We start from the raw sequence: 18566 nt of genomic DNA, 5'->3' as shown, positions 1-18566 counted from the left end.
AAAGAATTTTTTTATAAAAGAGATTTTTAAAAAAAAAAAAACAAGCACTAAATCTCTATTTTTAATCCCTCATATATTGATTGACACACATAAAGTAGTGCAGCAAATAACTAGCTGTTTATCAGTATGAATATTATTTTTAAAGATACCTTTGGGTACGAACTATTAAAAATGTCTACTACCAAACCGAAGGAAAAACTAGGATATTTTTTAACTTTGGTACCACTTTTTCTTCTCTTTGATGTTTCTTAAAATAGCCTGAGAGAGCCTTTTCTCCATGTGTCATAAATATTATAGTTTTTAAATACCTTAAGAAAAGCAGCTCTATCATCACAATCCCCAGGGAAGAGCAGTCGTTTTGTCCCCACATGTTCTTCTCATATTTTTAGTGTACAGGAACATAGTGAAACCTTTGAGCAACTGTGACAGAGCTTTGCTGTAATGTACACATAGCTTCTTCCATTGCTGTTCCATTATCTTCCACTACTGTTCTCTAATGTATTTCTGCAAGGAAATTCTAAATCTTGAAAGTTTGTAATAGCTTGTGAAAAAGAGTGTTTACCACAGGCTAAGAGAAGGCATTTTTTACCTCTGCTTTCCTAATTAGGAATTAGGAAAGACAGGATTCAAAACCAACTGTTGCACTGTATAATTGAAAACCGGAAACACTGAAGACAGTGTTTGATTTTTCATTTATTCAATGGGATCAAATGACTCATATACACCAGAAACCTTTTTAAGTTTCGAACAATGGGACAGAAGCAAACTGCAGTCTTTGAGGTATTACATTGGACTAGCTAAAAAAAGTACTGGGAATTGGCAGTAGTCCTTTGCCAAAGAGCTTTAGCTAAAGTCAACAATATTCTTGGTTTGGGAATAGAGAAATTGGTTTCAATCAAGAATTCAAAGCTGATGGGGACAGTTTCTATACTACACAAATTACTGTGATGTTATTGACATAGTTAAATCTGTAAAGTTTATTGGGTAGAGGGTTTTGTCTCCTTTTTCACATAATGAGCAACATACTAAGTTTTCAAACTGCTCCAGCTACCAAACATTGCTAATACAAAAGAATAAGGTGCTGCCAAAACTGAAAACTGACTTGGTCTTTGATAGAGTTTGGAAGAGAGATCATGTACAGCATGGGAATGTTTAATGTTAAAAGGTCAGGAGAGCGTACAGTAAGTGTAGAATCCCCTTACGCTGAGCAGACTGGACAGAGAGTGGTTTAGCTATGCTACTAGAGTGCAGGCTTCTTGTTTTGGGTTTGTATGTCGGTACAACTTCTGTACTAGAAGTTTTTAGCTCCAGAGGCTAGACTTTAGAATAGACATCTGTCTGCACTCTGATTACTCTGTGCCTAATTGATTAATAGAATCATAGAATGGCTAGGTTTGGAAGGAACCTGCTGGTCATGCCTCTTTTGATGCAGCCCAGGATGAAGTTGGATTTCTGGGCTGAAGCTCACATGAGTCATACTGAGCTTTTCATCCACAAACACACCCAAGTCTTTCTCCCCAAGGCTAGTCTCAATACTGTCTCCTCCCAGCCTGTACTTGTGCTTTAGATATGCTAATAGATGAGCTTGTGCTAATAGATGAGCTTCTCTTTGCAGCAGCCAAAGGAAACCTTTCCAGTTAGTTAAGTTTCTCTAAAAAGGTTTCTTTCCACACTGCTTATTATTATATAAATATATATGTATGTGAAAATACATCTATTTTTATACCTAAATATATATATATATAAATAATAGGCACTTTCAAATAAAATCTGTGTTACTTGCCACTTCAGTGTGGCTATATCGGACCATTCACCAAAGTCAGTACTGTTTAAAATGTATGGGGTTTATTCTCCTTTTGTCAAGCATTTTCTACATACAGAACATTCACGTGGTATAAATTACAGAACAAAAAATGCATGAGACAGACTACTGCAATTAAGTGAATAACAGACAGCTTACATGATTCTTGTTTGTTCACAATGGAGAAGAGCTGTTAAAAAGGAAAGATTCAGTAGCTAGAAATGTAAGCAAACTCTTATCTCAGTTAAATCTACCTACCGGGAGGTTTGCTCAAGCTAAAGAGAGATCTACTGTATCACACAGGGCAGGATGATAAATGCACACAAGATTACAATGCTAAAAAATCCCAGATTTCTAAGCAATTTTACACAATCTAAATCGGAGTAAAATTTTGTTTAAAAAAAGATTTTTTTTTCTGATTGCCTTCAGTAAATGGAGGTCAGTTTAAGAGCTTATAAGCATTCTTTAGCAAAAACATAATAAAAATAAAAATACTCCCAAACATCTAAGTCATTGCTCTGATTCTGGATAGCTGTTTACTGCTGGCTTTCTGATCCTATTGATTTGTTACTCTACTTCTGGGAAACTTATTTTTTCCATTTACATATTTAACCAGTGTAAATATTAGAATTCTAAGTAAACAAACTATAAAAGATACAAAGTTTTTGTTGATTGTTTTTTTTGCGCTAATCCAATTGGATGCATGGAATAGAAAACCTGTTGAGCTAACCAAATTGTTTAAAAAATATGGGTCAATGGTACAATGAATAAGGAAAAATGTTATCTACTTGTTGTAGACTTCAGTCTACAACTTCTTTAGTTTTAATTAACAATTTCCTCAATGATATAAGTGAAGCTTTGTGATGCCAGGTTTTTAGGATGTGGTTTACTCTGATAGGATGTGAGATATTTCTCTTCAGTAGACCTGAAATCCCTTGCCGATGCAACCCTGTGACAGCTGAAAAATCTAATATCTATTTTTTTCTAAAAAAAAAGGTTAAGCTTCTGCAAGCAGCTCTCTCAACTAGAGACTCACCATAAAAATAAATTCCAAAATGCAGTGATTGGAAAACACTGCAAATATAATTTCTCCTTTTTTTCTTCTCTCCATATATGTTCCACAACTTGAGACTAGAAATTTGATACCAAAACTTTCCTTCCAATGAGAAGCAATCCTGTAGCCAAGGTGGGAATAAATTTTATAATTTCTATGTTTATCTTTCTTGTGAGACTTCCGCTTCAAGGCACAAAAAGATTTAACAGTGGACTGGACAAAACAGGACATAACGTTTCAGTTTAAGGACTCAAAGGTTGTACAACAGCTATTATTTTGTGTCTGAAGCAAACCAAACAAAAATTTGAATCATACTGAAGTCTTCCATTTACAAATGCAAAGTATCATATTAAATTGTCTGAAGCTTTTTTGGGGTGTTTTTCTTCCTAATTCCTTTAAAATAATTTATTATACTTACCTCTGATTTCAGTATTTAGGAATTTTGGTCAAACAACACAATGTCAGCTGATAACTGATAAGGAGTACCATTATCAAATAGCCACTGTTTTAGTAACTTTTATGTGGAAGTTGATTCAAATTGTGTTCAAGTCAAAAAAATAATGAGTATAAAAGGGTCCTGCAATTTAAAATTAAATGGTGTAAATTTGAATAAGGGTATAATTTAAGTGCAATGTACTGTAAAACTATTAATTCAGTAAATATCTAACACAGAACCTTATGCTTCTCCAACCCAAATTACTGTGTTTCCTCTCTCAACTTCAGTGATTTCACAATTTAACTTATTGAGCCGTCCATCCAGGATAAACAGAGATTCCTTGGAAGGGGTCATGAGATACTGCCCAAAAAGGCCACTGTCTTTTATAAGACGGTTCTTACTGTTCCAAGGCCATTCGCCTGCCTTGATGGGCTCCTTCAGACTCTTCACCATCTTAACCTTGCCAGAGGAGAGCTCCATGAAGAGAACATCAGTTTGTGTGCTGGAGCTGCAGTAGACGTTGTATTGATGAGCTTCAGTGAATGATGGTTGAAAAGCTACATCAGATATGTGCAAATTAGTGTGAATGTCAAATGCATCCTGTATTTCTCCTCTCATCGTTATGGACTGGATCCTCATGAGACCTTTTGCATCATCAATGCTGACAAGGTAGTGTCCATCTGGAGAGATATGTGGTGTGCCTGTTACGTCGCCATTGTAACCAATCACGGAATCAGTAACACTGTCCACTATGAGCTGCGGTAGGACAGCCCCAGTAGTATCAGGTTTACAGCAGATAAAAAGATAACCTCCAAGATGTGTATAAGCCAGTGACTGAGGAATGCAATTATAATCCTTTAAACTAATTGTCTTGATGTACGACATTGTTTCTAGATCAATTTTTTGGAGCACAGGTTCATCCTTATGAAGAATATATCCAAACCTGAAAGGAAAAGCACAAAATCAAAGAAGGTTAGATCTGCTGTGTGCATTAATATACGAATGAGGAAGGCCTCTGTAAGGAAAGGAGACTAGTTAATATGTACAGTAGTGTATTGCTATATAAATCTCAGCTTCAGATATTTCAGATATTAAGCAGTTTATAATATTTAATTTTTAGTGTTCTTGTAATTTAGAGTGCATCAAATAAAATGTCTAAAAACTATTTAGCTGATTAATTGGAAAAGTTCTTCTTTCCTACTGACATAGAGGAAAAGGTAAATATTACTCTTAGCATATCTATTCACTTCTAACTTTTACAAAAACCAGGAAGGAGAAAAAGACTGAGTATCAATAGATAGTACATCCAAAATATTTGAATTTGCTTCATACAGTTCTTTGATTTTCTTGAGAACATCAGTTTAACCCAGTGCTCATTTTTATTCAGATAATTATCTGAATCTTCCTTATTTTAATTCAGTAGAAATGAGTAGCATAAAAGGATTTAAGTTTATGCCCCTAACTATGCAAGTATCATATTTCTTACAATTTAAATGACCCTTTATGCTTTTCCATACATCAAAAAAAACCTTTCACTGAACAAGAATATGGTTAAACTTTAAAATCCTAGAACTGATTGTTTATTACCTTTTAAGAAAAAAACCGATATGACTATTCTTTAATGTTGATGTATAAGTTCTGACTGCACAACCATTTGACTATATATATATGTGCAAAAAAACATAATTCTAAATATTATGGAATCATGTATATTAGTTTTGCTTATCTAAGTAGCTTTCACAGCACTTTTCCCAAAAAGCTATTTTCCTTTGGCACATTTCTTGACATTTTCCTCTGAATTGTTGATCTAAGAATGAAGCTGCATGCTTATATACATGATTTAAAAATACGTTTCACATTCTGTTGATATAAACCCCTATGTCAAATAGAATATTCCAACAATTAAGTTGACAATAACACAACATTTTCACACTATACTTGCAACCCCAGTGTATTTACTAATCAGTGAATCACCAAAATAACAAGTAAAAAGGGTTTCAAAACACTGTTCTGTCAGTTCCCCTGACATAAGTCTACCTGTGATTACAAGTTGAGCTGATTGTGAGATCATTTTTGTCTTTGATTATTCAGCCACTTATAAATATATGTAGTCTGAATTCAATGATCTTGGTTAGAAAAAGGGTGAGTGAGTCTTTTTGGAAGTTACATCAAGATAACAATTGCTGTTATTTTCCTATTCATGAGGTCTGCTGTTCTGCCATAGAGAAAGACTAGGGTCATCAGGCAGAAACTGTTTTTTAGCTTTTTTGACAACCTAACATCTTTTTCTTAATCTTTTTGGGTAGCTATAAAGTCATTGATTCCTGATTCCATTATTAATTAGTAAGCATTTTTCAGTTATAAGAAACAGACTTGTGTTGTGTTATGTATAGAATCATCCTGTAAGAGAAAATGTTAAATAGCAAACAACACTGACATTTCAAACGTCTCCATGTTAAATAACTGTTAAATGTTACACACGAGCAGTGGCTGCAAAAGGATGATAGAATTGGTTTATTGATTATCTTTTACATAACAGCCTCCATTGTAGAGGAACAATCAGTGAACTATCCACAGACATTCACAATAGGAAAATGGGAAAATATCTAATTTTAGGTCATTGTGATGACAAGTACTGAATAACTTTATTTTCAGCTGTTATGATATTATTTAATCTATTTTAATATTAGTACACAGCATAGACATTTTTTCGTTTTCATCTCAGTTTCAGAAGCAAACACAGAGAAAATATTTTTTGTTTGAGTTTGGCAAGCTGACTATGTTTGAAAACATTATTTTTCTCTTACAGTGTACCAATATATAGTAATGGGAAAGCATAGGAAATCTTATTTAAAAGAGAAAGAAAGGGCTCTCACAGAGGTGTTTTTAGCTTATGTAGGCACTAAAACACAAACTTATATCCAAGTGAAATTTTCCAATATGCATAAACACACATAAAATCAATACTGTGATTTTGAAAATTTCATCAGACATCATCTATATGATTAAATATATATTTTTGAAAGTTTAGCCTATTGTTTTCAGTAACTGTATTAAACATAGTTATAAATTGTTTTCTGTAATAAATCAGTCATTTAACATTTTAATATATTTGATATACTTTACTGTATATATGTGCCTATCATATTTTATGGTACCTTCTTGTAACTAAGATAGAGGAAGACTTAGAATTTCACTGTATGTTTTGAGTTGTACTCTATTTTCTATCCCATTTGAGAGAAAATACAAGTCATCTTTAAAAAAAAACAACTAAAAAATTTTAAATAATTTTCTACCACAAAACAAGCTTAAGAATCTAAAAAAATATATTTTAAACTGGTCAAACCCTAAAAGAACTGTTTTCATTTATCATATGCCACCTGGACAAGAAAGAAAAAGAAATCTTTATGCTACCTGCCAATCTTTTTTTTTTTTTCTGAAGATTATTCCAGCTCATAAAAATTACTCTTTTTTCTGAAGTAAAATACAAATGCAAAACAAGATTAGCATCAATTATCTAAATCAGCAAATCTTACTTACTGATTCAAAACGTGATTAAAATGAAGGATTTAAATCAATTTGATTCAAAGAAATTTCCCTTGCTTATTATTATTTGATTAAGCAGTGTTAGTGATCAATTTATGTGATATTTTTGCGTTCAAATGTTATTGATTTTAAGAGGAATACATAATTCACTAATATTTGCTTCTCAAATGTTATTTCTAGCATACATGTTTTTGAACCACAGCTTATGATAACTTTGATTGCGTAAACCCCTTGATTCCTGGAACTGAGTGTGTTCTCTGAAGTGAAGGAAAGGGTCTTGTATACCTTCCCTAAGGGTAACATACTTGAAGGTGTGCAAAGACTCACACTTGACATCTAGCTTTCCCCACGGAGGAGAACAGAGTCATTGGTTTGTTCTTTAGCTTCTCATTACCTGGTGGTACCTTCTGCCACACAAATCCCCTAAACTCTGCCAGTTAAGAGGTTTGCATAAGCATTCCACAGTGCATGTCAGTAAGATGAATCTAGTCACTGTGAAATCATTTAAATGCTCTAAATGTTTTTTTGAATAACCTACTTAGTGTGAATGAAATAGTTTAGGAGTCACAGAAGAATGTGGGTATAAACCTTCTGACTAGCACAGGTAGATTTTAAAATAAAGGATGCTTGTCCACAGCATGGGACTCCAGATCCCTATAATTAATCACATTGTTATTGTAGATCTAATCAGCAAATAAATCAGCTGATAACATATCCTGTCTCAAGCATTTCGATCAAAACTTCCCTAAGCATTCTGGTTTCTTATGCAGCTTTGTCTATCATTTTGTAACATTTAGTTCACAGTTCAAAAGGCCACAAGTAAGAAGCTTACAGTATCTCGGGCAGATTGTTCCTGCGAGGTAAACAGTCGCTTCAGCTTTGGTAATTGAGTTTAATTGAAAATGGCTTCAAGATTCTAACTATCTTATCCTGATGCTGTATTTATTGCACTTAGGAGGTCTACTGCCCCTTGCTCTGAAGCTATTAAGAAACTTGATTTTATACACTGCAGCAGATAATCATATGTATTCTGATAATCAGTTATACCTGAACGCCCATTTGCAATGTATTTTAAATTGTGCAAGGAGTAGTTCAATATTTATTTTTCCTGTGGTTGTTTCTTTTCAACTTCGTACACTTACAATTATTTACGGCTATCCGTGCTATTTGTTGCTTTCTACTTAGCTCTGAATGGGAAACAGGGGATTGAGAGATATGTTCTCCCTTCCTTCCTTAAAGTGTCAACTTCTCTACCCCTGAAAAAACATATTTCCACTTTCTTATAACATTAACACACAAAACACCTTTAACTTTATAATGTTTTCTAGTTCAAGTTTTAAAAAGTCACTATTTTGGACACAGAAGGTAATGTTTTTGGAGCAGAGTACACTAGAAGATAACCTATGTGAGCAGAATTATACATTGAATTTAAGTAGCAGTTTTTACTTACTGATTTCAAAGCACTGTACAGATATTATAGCAAGTAAAGAAAGCTGAATGACTGGCCTAAGGCTGTCTAATGATCCACTGACAAGGTCTGGGTGAAAATACAGGTTAGCTAAGGCCCTACATGGTTTCTAGCCTGTCACACTACAGGGGACCATTGCAACTGAGGTACAAAAAAGACATATAAGAAAGCACATAAACCAAAAATATATAATTTCTAATAAGAGCATAGGAAATCACCCTGTCAAAATAAATTTTTGAATATTAAAAACAGACAGAATTTTGGACCTGGTTGTGAGAGAAAAGGCAAAGTATGAAGTTAGTAAACCTTCACAAAGTAGTTACCCTTCCCAAAACCAGATGTATGGCTGCCCAAAAGGAATTTATTAGAACTCATTAGAAAAATAGGATTCTTTTCAATACTACTGTTTAAACAATTATTTCTTGGCTGTCATACTGCCTGTAACATTTCTGTGCTCCAATTAAAATTCAGTAAAGCTGGACAGAAGTGTAAATACCCAAACACCCCAACAATACATATAAAAAGAAGTGGGGAAAAAATCGTTTCAAGCCTGCCAGTCTTCTTGGATGTAAAGGGATTTGGCAAGCTGTGTGTTTGATATGTTTGTCTGCCTGCCTCAGAGAGAGATGTGTGGCTGGAGTTTTGAGAAGCTGAACAAATTAAGAGAGGTCTGTTCATGTGCCTGCGAGGTTTGTGTGACTGATTCTTAGTCTCTGAGAATTGCTAGGCAGAGGCGTAAGGATGGAAAAAGTAATGAAGTTTTGGAAGGAAGATACAGAAGGGAAAAGAGAAAGTGAAGAAAACTGATAAGGAAAGCTGTGAATTCTGTGTCTGGTATGGTTAAAAAAAAAAAACAAACCAAACACAATAAAGAATTAGAAAATATATATTTGTTACCTAAAGATGAGAAAGTATTTTCCAAGCCACTAGCAACTGATGAAGGTGATAAACAGGTTTTTTTATAGGAATATATATCTGTCAGGTTAGATAATTTCTTCCAAATAATTTTGAAAGAGTTGACTAGCTGTTAACATTTTAATAAATCTCAGAATAAAAGAAAAATTTGGAAAGTGTTAAAAAATGATTGTTGAAATTCTCATAAGACAAAGTCAGGTATCCCAGCTATGCTGAATAGCTTGATGTATATCCAAGGGAAATAATAAAATAGATTATATGAAGATGAAATACAGAAAATCATGAATATAATACAGTCAACATAGGTTTATGAAAAAATGAACTTTGTGAGACAAAACTAATTTAATTTTTTTATTAGAAAACCATCTAAAGGTAACTTAGTATCAGGAGGGCATACCTTTCTTGGAATAAAAACTGATACCTGAAGGAAAAATAATTTCTTTGCAATAAAATATAGTTGTCAATGCAGAATCATCATTTTGCAGGGCACTTTTGCTTCTGTTTGGTAAAAATACTGATACTCCACAAAATTTTCATTGATGATTTCAAAGTAAATACCTGTCCATGACACTAAGGATACAAATAATGACAGAAAAATCATTATTATAGTCAGTTGCTCATTTAAGCAAATGTGTTCAAAGGTAGCCAAGTGTAAAGCTGAGCAACTTGACATGTGAGTGAGGAATACAGGACATGCATATAGAATAATATCCTAAAAAGTAGTTACTATGAAAGGATTTAAGGATCATAGCAGACATGCAGGTCAATATAAAATCTGAGTCTAATGAGTCAAAAAAAGGAAGACCCTAAAGCCTTTGTAAGGTCCTTGGAGGTATATACAGAGAGAGGTGAGTAAGAATAATGTAACAGACTCATATCTGTATTCTATATTGGGGAGATGAGACTAAGAATGCTTTATATAATTTCATTTCTGCCCTTTTAAAAAGTAATATTAAAAAATCAGAGGCAAGGAAAAATGTGAAAATTATTTGAGGAATGGAGACAATTATTTTATTCAAAAGTCTGAATTCAGTATAATAATGACTGCAGACTGAAACCAGATAAATTTAAATTAGGAATATACAATTTTTTTCTAGCAATGGGGACAATAAACCAATGCAACGAATTACCAGAGAGGTGATTAATTTTCTGTGGTGGGAATCTCTTGGTAAAGACTATGTTAATATCTACTATCAAAGTAGATGTAGATTCAGAAGTATTAGATTTATTATCTGAATCTCTTGATGACTATTTGAAATGTTTAAAATCTACAGTATAAAAAAAAAGTCAGACAAAATGTTCTCATGGTCTCTTCTAGCTTGTGAATATATGAAAGACCAATTTTTTGGCTTTGCTCATACAACCAAAATTGTATAAGTACAGTAGATTTTAATCTTATGCTACTCATTCATTTGCTGAGATTTTAAGCAGCCACGTGTTTCAAATATAATGAAATAATTGTATTTTGGTACAATACCTTATTTCACACGCACAGCCCCACACACACGCACACACACATGCACACTCACAAGTAGTATGCAGAGGAATCTGTCTTTCTGCAGGCCTGAGGTTGTGACACCACTTTTCTATCTACTGTAAGGAGTTGATTTTTAAAACTTATCTTACACTTTTTCTGATCTTAATTAATTTTAAATTTCTCACAGGACTTATTAATAATTTGACAAATACTGATCTTTCACGTACACACACATATTTTTAAAACAAACGTCCCCTTGACAACACATCAGTCTCTAAATTCAGGAATTTTGTGAATTTCTTGTAATGCTACAACTATACAACTGTAACAGCTATAATTTCACTTGGGATGAAACATGTTCTAAGGTTGGGGTGGTCATTCTTTTAAGGTTTATTGATCTAAATGTAGAAGATCACAGTGAATAGGTTGGAGGAACAGTGATAGATCATGGAGACCTGCTTCAAAAGAGTTACTTGTTTATACACAGCAGTGATGAGTTGCAAATAAATTTTAGCCCAGTGTCCAATAACCTAATTGCTGCCTTCTAACCAACAGGTGAATCTCTCTGTACTTCCTCCTGGGTGGTATTAAGAACTTTCTCAGAATGCCAGTGTCAGATTATTAACTGTCATTGCCAGATTGGCCTTCATCTTTCTGATGAAGAGGCAAAAGTAACTGTTAGAAAAAAAAAAATACTTCGCAAATCTGTCAGATAACAGTATCATAAGTCACCAAGATGACAGTTTTGGATTGCTCAGGTTAGTAGTCTGGCGGATGCAAAAAAGCTATATGTAATAAAAAAGGGTAAGAAAATGTCTATAGACCCAGTAAAATAGGGACATTTCATAAAATTGGTACTAGAAGGAGTTTTGTGTAAACCAAATCAGTAAGTGCATATGCTGAGCTTTCATTTTTCCATTCAAAGTAAAGTAAACTTACTAAATCTGAGTAAAGAAGTGTGCACTACTACTCTCTAGTGTTCTATAGGCAGCTGAACCCAACTTTAAGTTACCATAATATTGTAACTTTCTAAAGCACTTGGCTATCTAAAAGGATCAAAAAAATACAGCCATTCATAATCATGTGATTAAATTGTGTCTGTCACCTGTGTCCAGCTAGCCTGCTTTTTATGATTAGGCTGTTGCAAAATAACAAGCGATAGTTGAGGTTACCTTCACTTTTCCTGAATGTTTTATAGATAGTTGATGGAATATTTAATGCAAAGTTTCCTCTCATATAGACTGATATGTAGAAGCCTCCCACCGTTCATTAATCCCTGATTAATATTTATGAGAATTTCAACCCTCATGTCTCTTCTATGCAGTGAAATCATGCACAATATCAGACAGCACATAAAGGCATTTGTCATAGTGCACATTGAAATCACATGTAACGTAAGCCTGACGGACTTGAAAGCAAATCATCACATTTCCAATAATTTATTTTGCAGCTAATGCAAGTGAGAATCTGTAGTCTAGGGGCATATCACTCCAGTTGGAGTAAATGCTAGAACTGTGAAATCTGTGATTGTTTCTTTCTTCACTTATTCCATATGAATAAATAATAAAGATTTTAATTCCAGATTGTCAGGATTTTCAACCATATGTTGTGACAAACAGTTAAGAGAAATAGGAATAATAACATTCATCAACTCTACAGCACTTTCTGTAAGAGTTGTATGCTGGATTTGGCTGGGATGAAGTTAATTTTTATCATACCAACCTGTATGGTGCTGTAAATTTGGAAAAAAAAAAGTGTCAATAACCCACTAATGTTTTAGTTACTGTTGAGCATTGTTGGCTCAACAGAATCAAGGCCTTCCCTGTTTCTTACTGTGCCTTCTCCACAAGTCAGCTGGGGATTTGGAAGAGGTTGAGAGGTGACACAACTGGCTACCCAAAGGATAGCCATGCCATGTAACATTATATTCAACAATATAATTTTTTCCAAAGTACCTGTTACTCTTTCTAGGTGGGGGCTCAGCTGATGGCTGGGGATAAACCACCACAGGGAGTCATTAGTTTTATAAAATGAGCTTTACAGTACCCAGACACAGGGAAACTAAAGAAACTGTCCAAACCAATTTAAAAGAGATAGGAAAAATATCCTAAAAGTCATTAATTGCAAAATGCATTAAAAAAAAGTGCATCTCATATGGATGACTGCCTTATTTTTCTAATTTTAACGATAAAACATGCTCACATATTTAAGAGTAGCATAATCACAGTGATGAAGTTAACAACACATTAGAAATTATTACTTTTGTTATTGTGTCACAAAACTAATTCAAGGGTAGATTTTTAAACTATTTTTAAAGCACTTCAAAAGTATTTAAAATATGGGATTCTGTTCCTAGTTTTATAGAACCGTAAGCTTGTATGTAACATAAAAAGGAACAGTAAGCCTAGGAATTGCATCATTCTTTTCCCAAAACAGTTGTCATAATTACCACTATCCTATTTCCCTAACTACAAAACTAACTGCCAAACTATTAACCTGAAAACTCTCATTGTCAAACTGAAAAAGTAATCCATAGGGCAAGTAAGATTAATGCTATACCAAAACTCCTCTCTCTCACCAGAATATCAAATGTCTCAAACTAGGGGAAATCTTTCAACAAGTGGAATAACGTGCTCACAAGTACTTGCCCATCACTGAGAAGTAACTTATGACATGAGGCACTAACATCAAACTCATATTTTAAAAAATATTAATTTTGGAAATCTTACTAGGTATTATTGTTAGACATCCACATTACCAGTTTTTACAAGTCTTACTCTCTTCCCACTTTTCATTCCAATTTTCATATTTTTTTTTCCCCACAAAATTTTCATCACCTTAAGTTCCATTATTTGTGACAGGCATAAAGGATAAAACCAATTTTTTTTCCTTTATATGTTATACAACTTTCTCTTATGAAAAAGCTTGAAAGTGCAGATTATCATACCACAACAAGATTTATATAACTGGCTCCCTTTCACTGTGCAAAATAAATTATTCAATCACTGTCCTCTAAGGTGGTGAGCTACTTTCAAACCAGATTGAAACTCCCTGTTAATATAAAAAAAATAGTTTATTATGTTATTAGCTTATTAGTTTATTATATTAGTTATTTGAGAAAGTAATGTTGGTTTTATATATAATTCCTGTCAAGTTTTTTATCAAGTCTGTTCAGCCTAAGTAGCTTGGAGTTTTGCATAGCTCAGTGGGAATATTTTGCTTTTGGGGAACGAACATATTTTTCCTCTCAAATACATTACTGTTCTTGTATATCTCTTACATCATTGCTCTTTCTATCTATAACAAAAATGCTTCAAATGTGATTAAACAACTTAAAATATGTACAGCTTCCTGCTCTTTTTTTTTGTGGGTTTGTTCTATAAAAAGAAGCTAGATTTCAACAAATTAATTACAAAATGTATTGTAGAAATATCACTGGTAGAATGTATTGGTAGTGGTAAGTGAACCTGAAAGACAGAAATTTTACTGAAATCTTTAGTGACTTACCTAGTTCTTAAAATTAAAAAAAATGTGTACTTTAGAATAAGTGCATATACAAAATAAGCATGCTGATGAAATGGCCAGTTTAATTTTATATACTATATTTTTTATAATCTAGTCTTTTCAGCGGTTTATTAAAAATTGATATATGAACCAGGAATTAAAACAATTACAAAACCAATACATCTTTTAACTGTATCTCTTCCAGAGTAGATAAACATATCAATTTGCTTATATTTACTGCCTTCTGCTTTGAAATAAACAAGAAAACACATATTTCTGTGGTGCTATTTAAACACGGCTGCTTCCCTCCTCTTCGATCATATCCACAGTCAATTAGGAGCTTGAAGAATTGCCATCACGACTGTACAGCCTCACCACAACTCCTCACCACAAAAATCACCCTCTACAGGTAATATTTCTTTCCTGTAGATACCTACCTTTTTATTCATAACTATGCATGTCTGCATATGAGTTAAACATCTAAGTTGCTATTTTTGACAGCAGAAATCTAGTCCATGCAGTCAATAGAGTCCAAAGGGTTTGCTAAGATGATCAGTACCAGAGGCCTGTATTTTTGTCACCAGAGGATGAAAAAAATTGCCTTCCAAACTCCATTATCTGTATAGACCAGATCTTCATTATAGCAGAAGACAGGCAGCTTATGCCCATGGGTACACTGCATTTTCGCACTTCAATCTAGGTGCCTGCAATCGGATCACCACACTCACCATAAGCATCCCATTGGCATGAAAACATCCAAATATAGTCTTATAAAACTTTGCATAGATTTTGAAAATTGAAGTTTAAATGACTGACACTATATCAAGATATGACTAAGAGCTACACTTATGTTTTAAATATGACTGTTTCTCTGATCCATTATAATAAGTTCAGGTATCATATAGCTACAGAGGCTATTAAACCTGCCCTTAGTGGTCAGAAATTAAAATGACAGCTTAGAGGAACAGCTAGCACTACTGCAAGTGCCTGGATAGAGAGAAGAATGTTATATAAATTTCCAAGCAAAACAATCCTAAAAGCAGAGATGTCCCTCCAGAATTTTCAGGGATCTCTGAAGATGGTTTTCACAGCTCTCAAAGGATAGCTTTAACAGAAACTCATTAATTCAATTTGTTTTCCACAAAAGGTGTATTTTTCCAGCCATAACAATCAATTTCAATATTTTCTCAAGGCTAGAGAGTCACCAGACAAATGAAAACTCTTCAGAGACTGCCTTTCATTTTTATCTTCTTAGGGTTTTGCAGAGCTCTAAGAAGTGCATGCAAACCTTATATGTGACTTTTCCAAAAACAACTTTGTTTATTACAGTATCTTAGTGAACTGTATTGTCATGTTATTATCAAAATATTTGACATAGTCTATTAGAACTAACACCATAGTTACTACAAAATATCCAGATGGAATCAGATTCAGACACTAAATTTGCAAATGATAACAAATATTTTTCAAGAAATACTAAATATAATGGAATGTGGCTAGTAACCATGCTATATGTACTGATTTTAAAAGTTTAGGAAATTTCCTGTTTTTCAAAGAATATTTTTTAAGTGTTTCTGTGGACAGGAACTATGAAAGCTGTGCAAGGCAATTGCACACCTCCTATGTTACACAGTTTTCCCCATTCTAAAGCAGGATTCCCACAGGGATAACACAGGAAGAAAGTCAAGCCTATTGAGGCACTATTATTTGAATTAATTATACCACAGTCAGGCCCCAAATGTCTTACCTTTATTTATTGTCTTTATAATACAGTGAGCTGTACACTAGATTATTGTTTAAAGCATACTAAAGCAAAGATCATAAGAGAAAAAAATCATGTAGCAGAAACTTAAGGCAGGACTTAGAGCAGTCCTCTATGAAGAAAGTTTATATTCATTTGCTGCATTTGAAAACCTTTCAATTTATCCTGTAACAATACTACATCTTCAGCAGTATCCTGTAACAATACTACATCTTATAATACTACAATTTATCCTGTAACAATACTACATCTTATCCTTCGGAGTGAAGGATAAGACTGAGACCTGTATCTAAAAAAAAATAGTAAAGATGCAATCTTACTTATATGGGAAGCTCTAACCAATTAAAGGATGAATTAATAATTAACTGGATATATCCATAGAAAGTGCCCAAATCATATGAATTCTGGCACTGCTGCTTCAAAATTGTTTTAGCAAGGTATCATTTTTTTCCACTCTTCAGATAGAGCAAGTTACTTTGCATCTCCTATGCACAAAGAATAGCCAAGCAAAATGGTAATGCGGAGCTGCCAACAAGTGGTAAATTAGCAGCCTGCCCTCCCTTATGCTATTTTCTTCGTTTAGACGAGTCATATATATTGCTTACCACTGCAACTACATTCACCATAAAAGAGGAAATACCTAAGGACTGGTAAAAAAGACAAAAAAAAAGGAAAGCTCAGGAAAATTTTACCTAGAAATAAGGATAAATTTCATTTTACTTTTCTTTTAATGAATATATTATCATAAAACTGTATTTATTCTTGAGTTCAGAAAGATCAACAGTATAGAAAATGATGATGATGATGTAAAAACTGATGTCCCCTCTCCTTTTTGTTCTTGGCCATGCACTCAGAGGTTACTCCCATGAAGTCAGTAGATATTTTTTAAAATCTGAAGTCAAACGCTTCAGGAAAATTATTTTTGCTCTCAAAACCAGAAAGTAAAGAAAAGAGATTGAAATGAGCTACAATCAAAATTATCTGTACAAGAAGCAAACAGCACTATTATCATACAAAAGAGAAAATTTATGAACTGAATAATTTAATTCAAGAAAAAAAGAACCAAAACACTATCCATGTTATCCTGAGTGAATAAAAATTGTGCTTAAAGCCACTCTACATTCTGTGCATTAGACCCATTCTTTTTTTCAAAATTTATGCAAAAATCAACCCAGGAAAATAAAGTTCTATTATTACAAAATTTTATCAAATCTGCTGACCAAAAGTCTTCCGGAACTCAAAAGTAAATGTCATTAACTGCCCAAGAACAGTGTGTTAGTGATCCTATAAAAAAGCTTCTTATCTGCCAACATGGGAAACTACTACCATTTAAGCAAAATTCTGAGAGTAGTGTGTTATATACCAAATATTTTTTCAGTTGAAGTTATCCACAGTAGCTCTGGAGAAGGAAATATTAACAATTAAGGAAAGGAAAAAAGGAAAATTGTTATAAGAACTATTTACTTTTATAATTGCTGTCACCAGTACTTTGTGTTTTTGCCACCAGCACAACTAAGGATTTTCTAAGAATTTAACATATTTAACATACAACACTCTATGTTAAATATGTTTGCTTTATTAGAATTACTCTTTCATTTATACTCATACACAGTATGATTCTAAGGAAGACTGCTCACACTGGTTTATTTTACTTTAAATGGCTTAAATTCATACCATTCAAATCATCAAACAATTATTTTTTCTTATTTAAAGTGATTTTAAAATACACAACTTTTTATTGTCATTTTTTATTACAATTACAGTACTATAAAACAGTAATAAAATATTTACTTTTAATAGAATATTAACCCCTCATTTTTAATTGTGGAAGTGTTTCTAATTTCAAAAACTGAGCACTGCAAGGGTATATTAGGTTTGTTCTCAGGACTTACAAAATTATTGTTGCCTAGAATAGTCCACTTCTGGCAGGTTGCTCAGAAAAGACCCTTTTTGAATTTTTGCAGTTGAAAAATGGTTGTTGGATGACAACAAAAAACTGAGTGGATTTTATCCAGCAGGTATTAGTCATCAGCACAAATGCTGCCTTTCTTTTGGGTACTATAACACTTTTTGACCTTCTAAGTTTGTTTTCCTAATTTTGTTCCTGATGCTCCTTACAACATTAACAACACTTGCTTCGCAGTTTTCTTTTGCATCAGAAAAGGTATTTTTTACTTCTTCTTTGGTATTTGCATGTAACAGCAGTAAGCACAAAGTATATTCCTATCTAAGGAAATATTTGCATCTTGGATAAAATTTTGATAATCCTCTGTTTTTTTAAGTGTTTTTAGGTGTGAATATATACATTCACACACACACATCTGAAAAATATTTCTGCCTTCTTCACCATTTTACCTATTTAGCTGCTGCAATTATTGTAAATGAAATATTTAAAAGTGCCACTTAGAAAAATAACATTTGCAGCAATATTATGTGACTATGATAATGCACCTGCAAAGTAGTAACACAGTAGTCTTAAGAAATAAGAGTGGGAAAGAACTGGTGAAAACAAAAAGAAAATTAAAAACCACAGAACAGAAGGTTGTCGGGCCACTCAGAGAAAATGAGTAATTTTAGTGTAAAACAAGATCATCACAATCAGT

The 18566-nt window shown here is 33.2% G+C and overlaps 1 protein-coding gene across 5 annotated transcripts in view; it reads right to left on the bottom strand.

Annotated features, from left to right (window-relative positions):
* Nucleotides 1–1823: 1823 nt before the first annotated feature.
* FSTL5 (follistatin like 5) overlaps nucleotides 1824–18566 on the bottom strand; it is a 283323-nt gene continuing 266580 nt past the window's right edge. For all 5 annotated transcript variants that reach the window (XM_027636132.1, XM_027636127.1, XM_027636130.1 and 2 more), the window contains one exon: nucleotides 1824–4234. In XM_027636132.1, the coding sequence (XP_027491933.1) occupies nucleotides 3532–4234 (703 nt within the window). In that variant the 3' untranslated portion in view covers nucleotides 1824–3531. The remainder of the gene's footprint in view (nucleotides 4235–18566) is intronic.

The sequence above is a fragment of the Corapipo altera genome, unplaced genomic scaffold (genome assembly GCF_003945725.1).
Source record: "Corapipo altera isolate COAL_440 unplaced genomic scaffold, ASM394572v1 22b, whole genome shotgun sequence".
Classification (NCBI taxonomy): domain Eukaryota; kingdom Metazoa; phylum Chordata; class Aves; order Passeriformes; family Pipridae; genus Corapipo; species Corapipo altera.
Note: the sequence above shows the minus strand (reverse complement) of the source record. Positions and strands in the feature narration are given on the sequence as shown.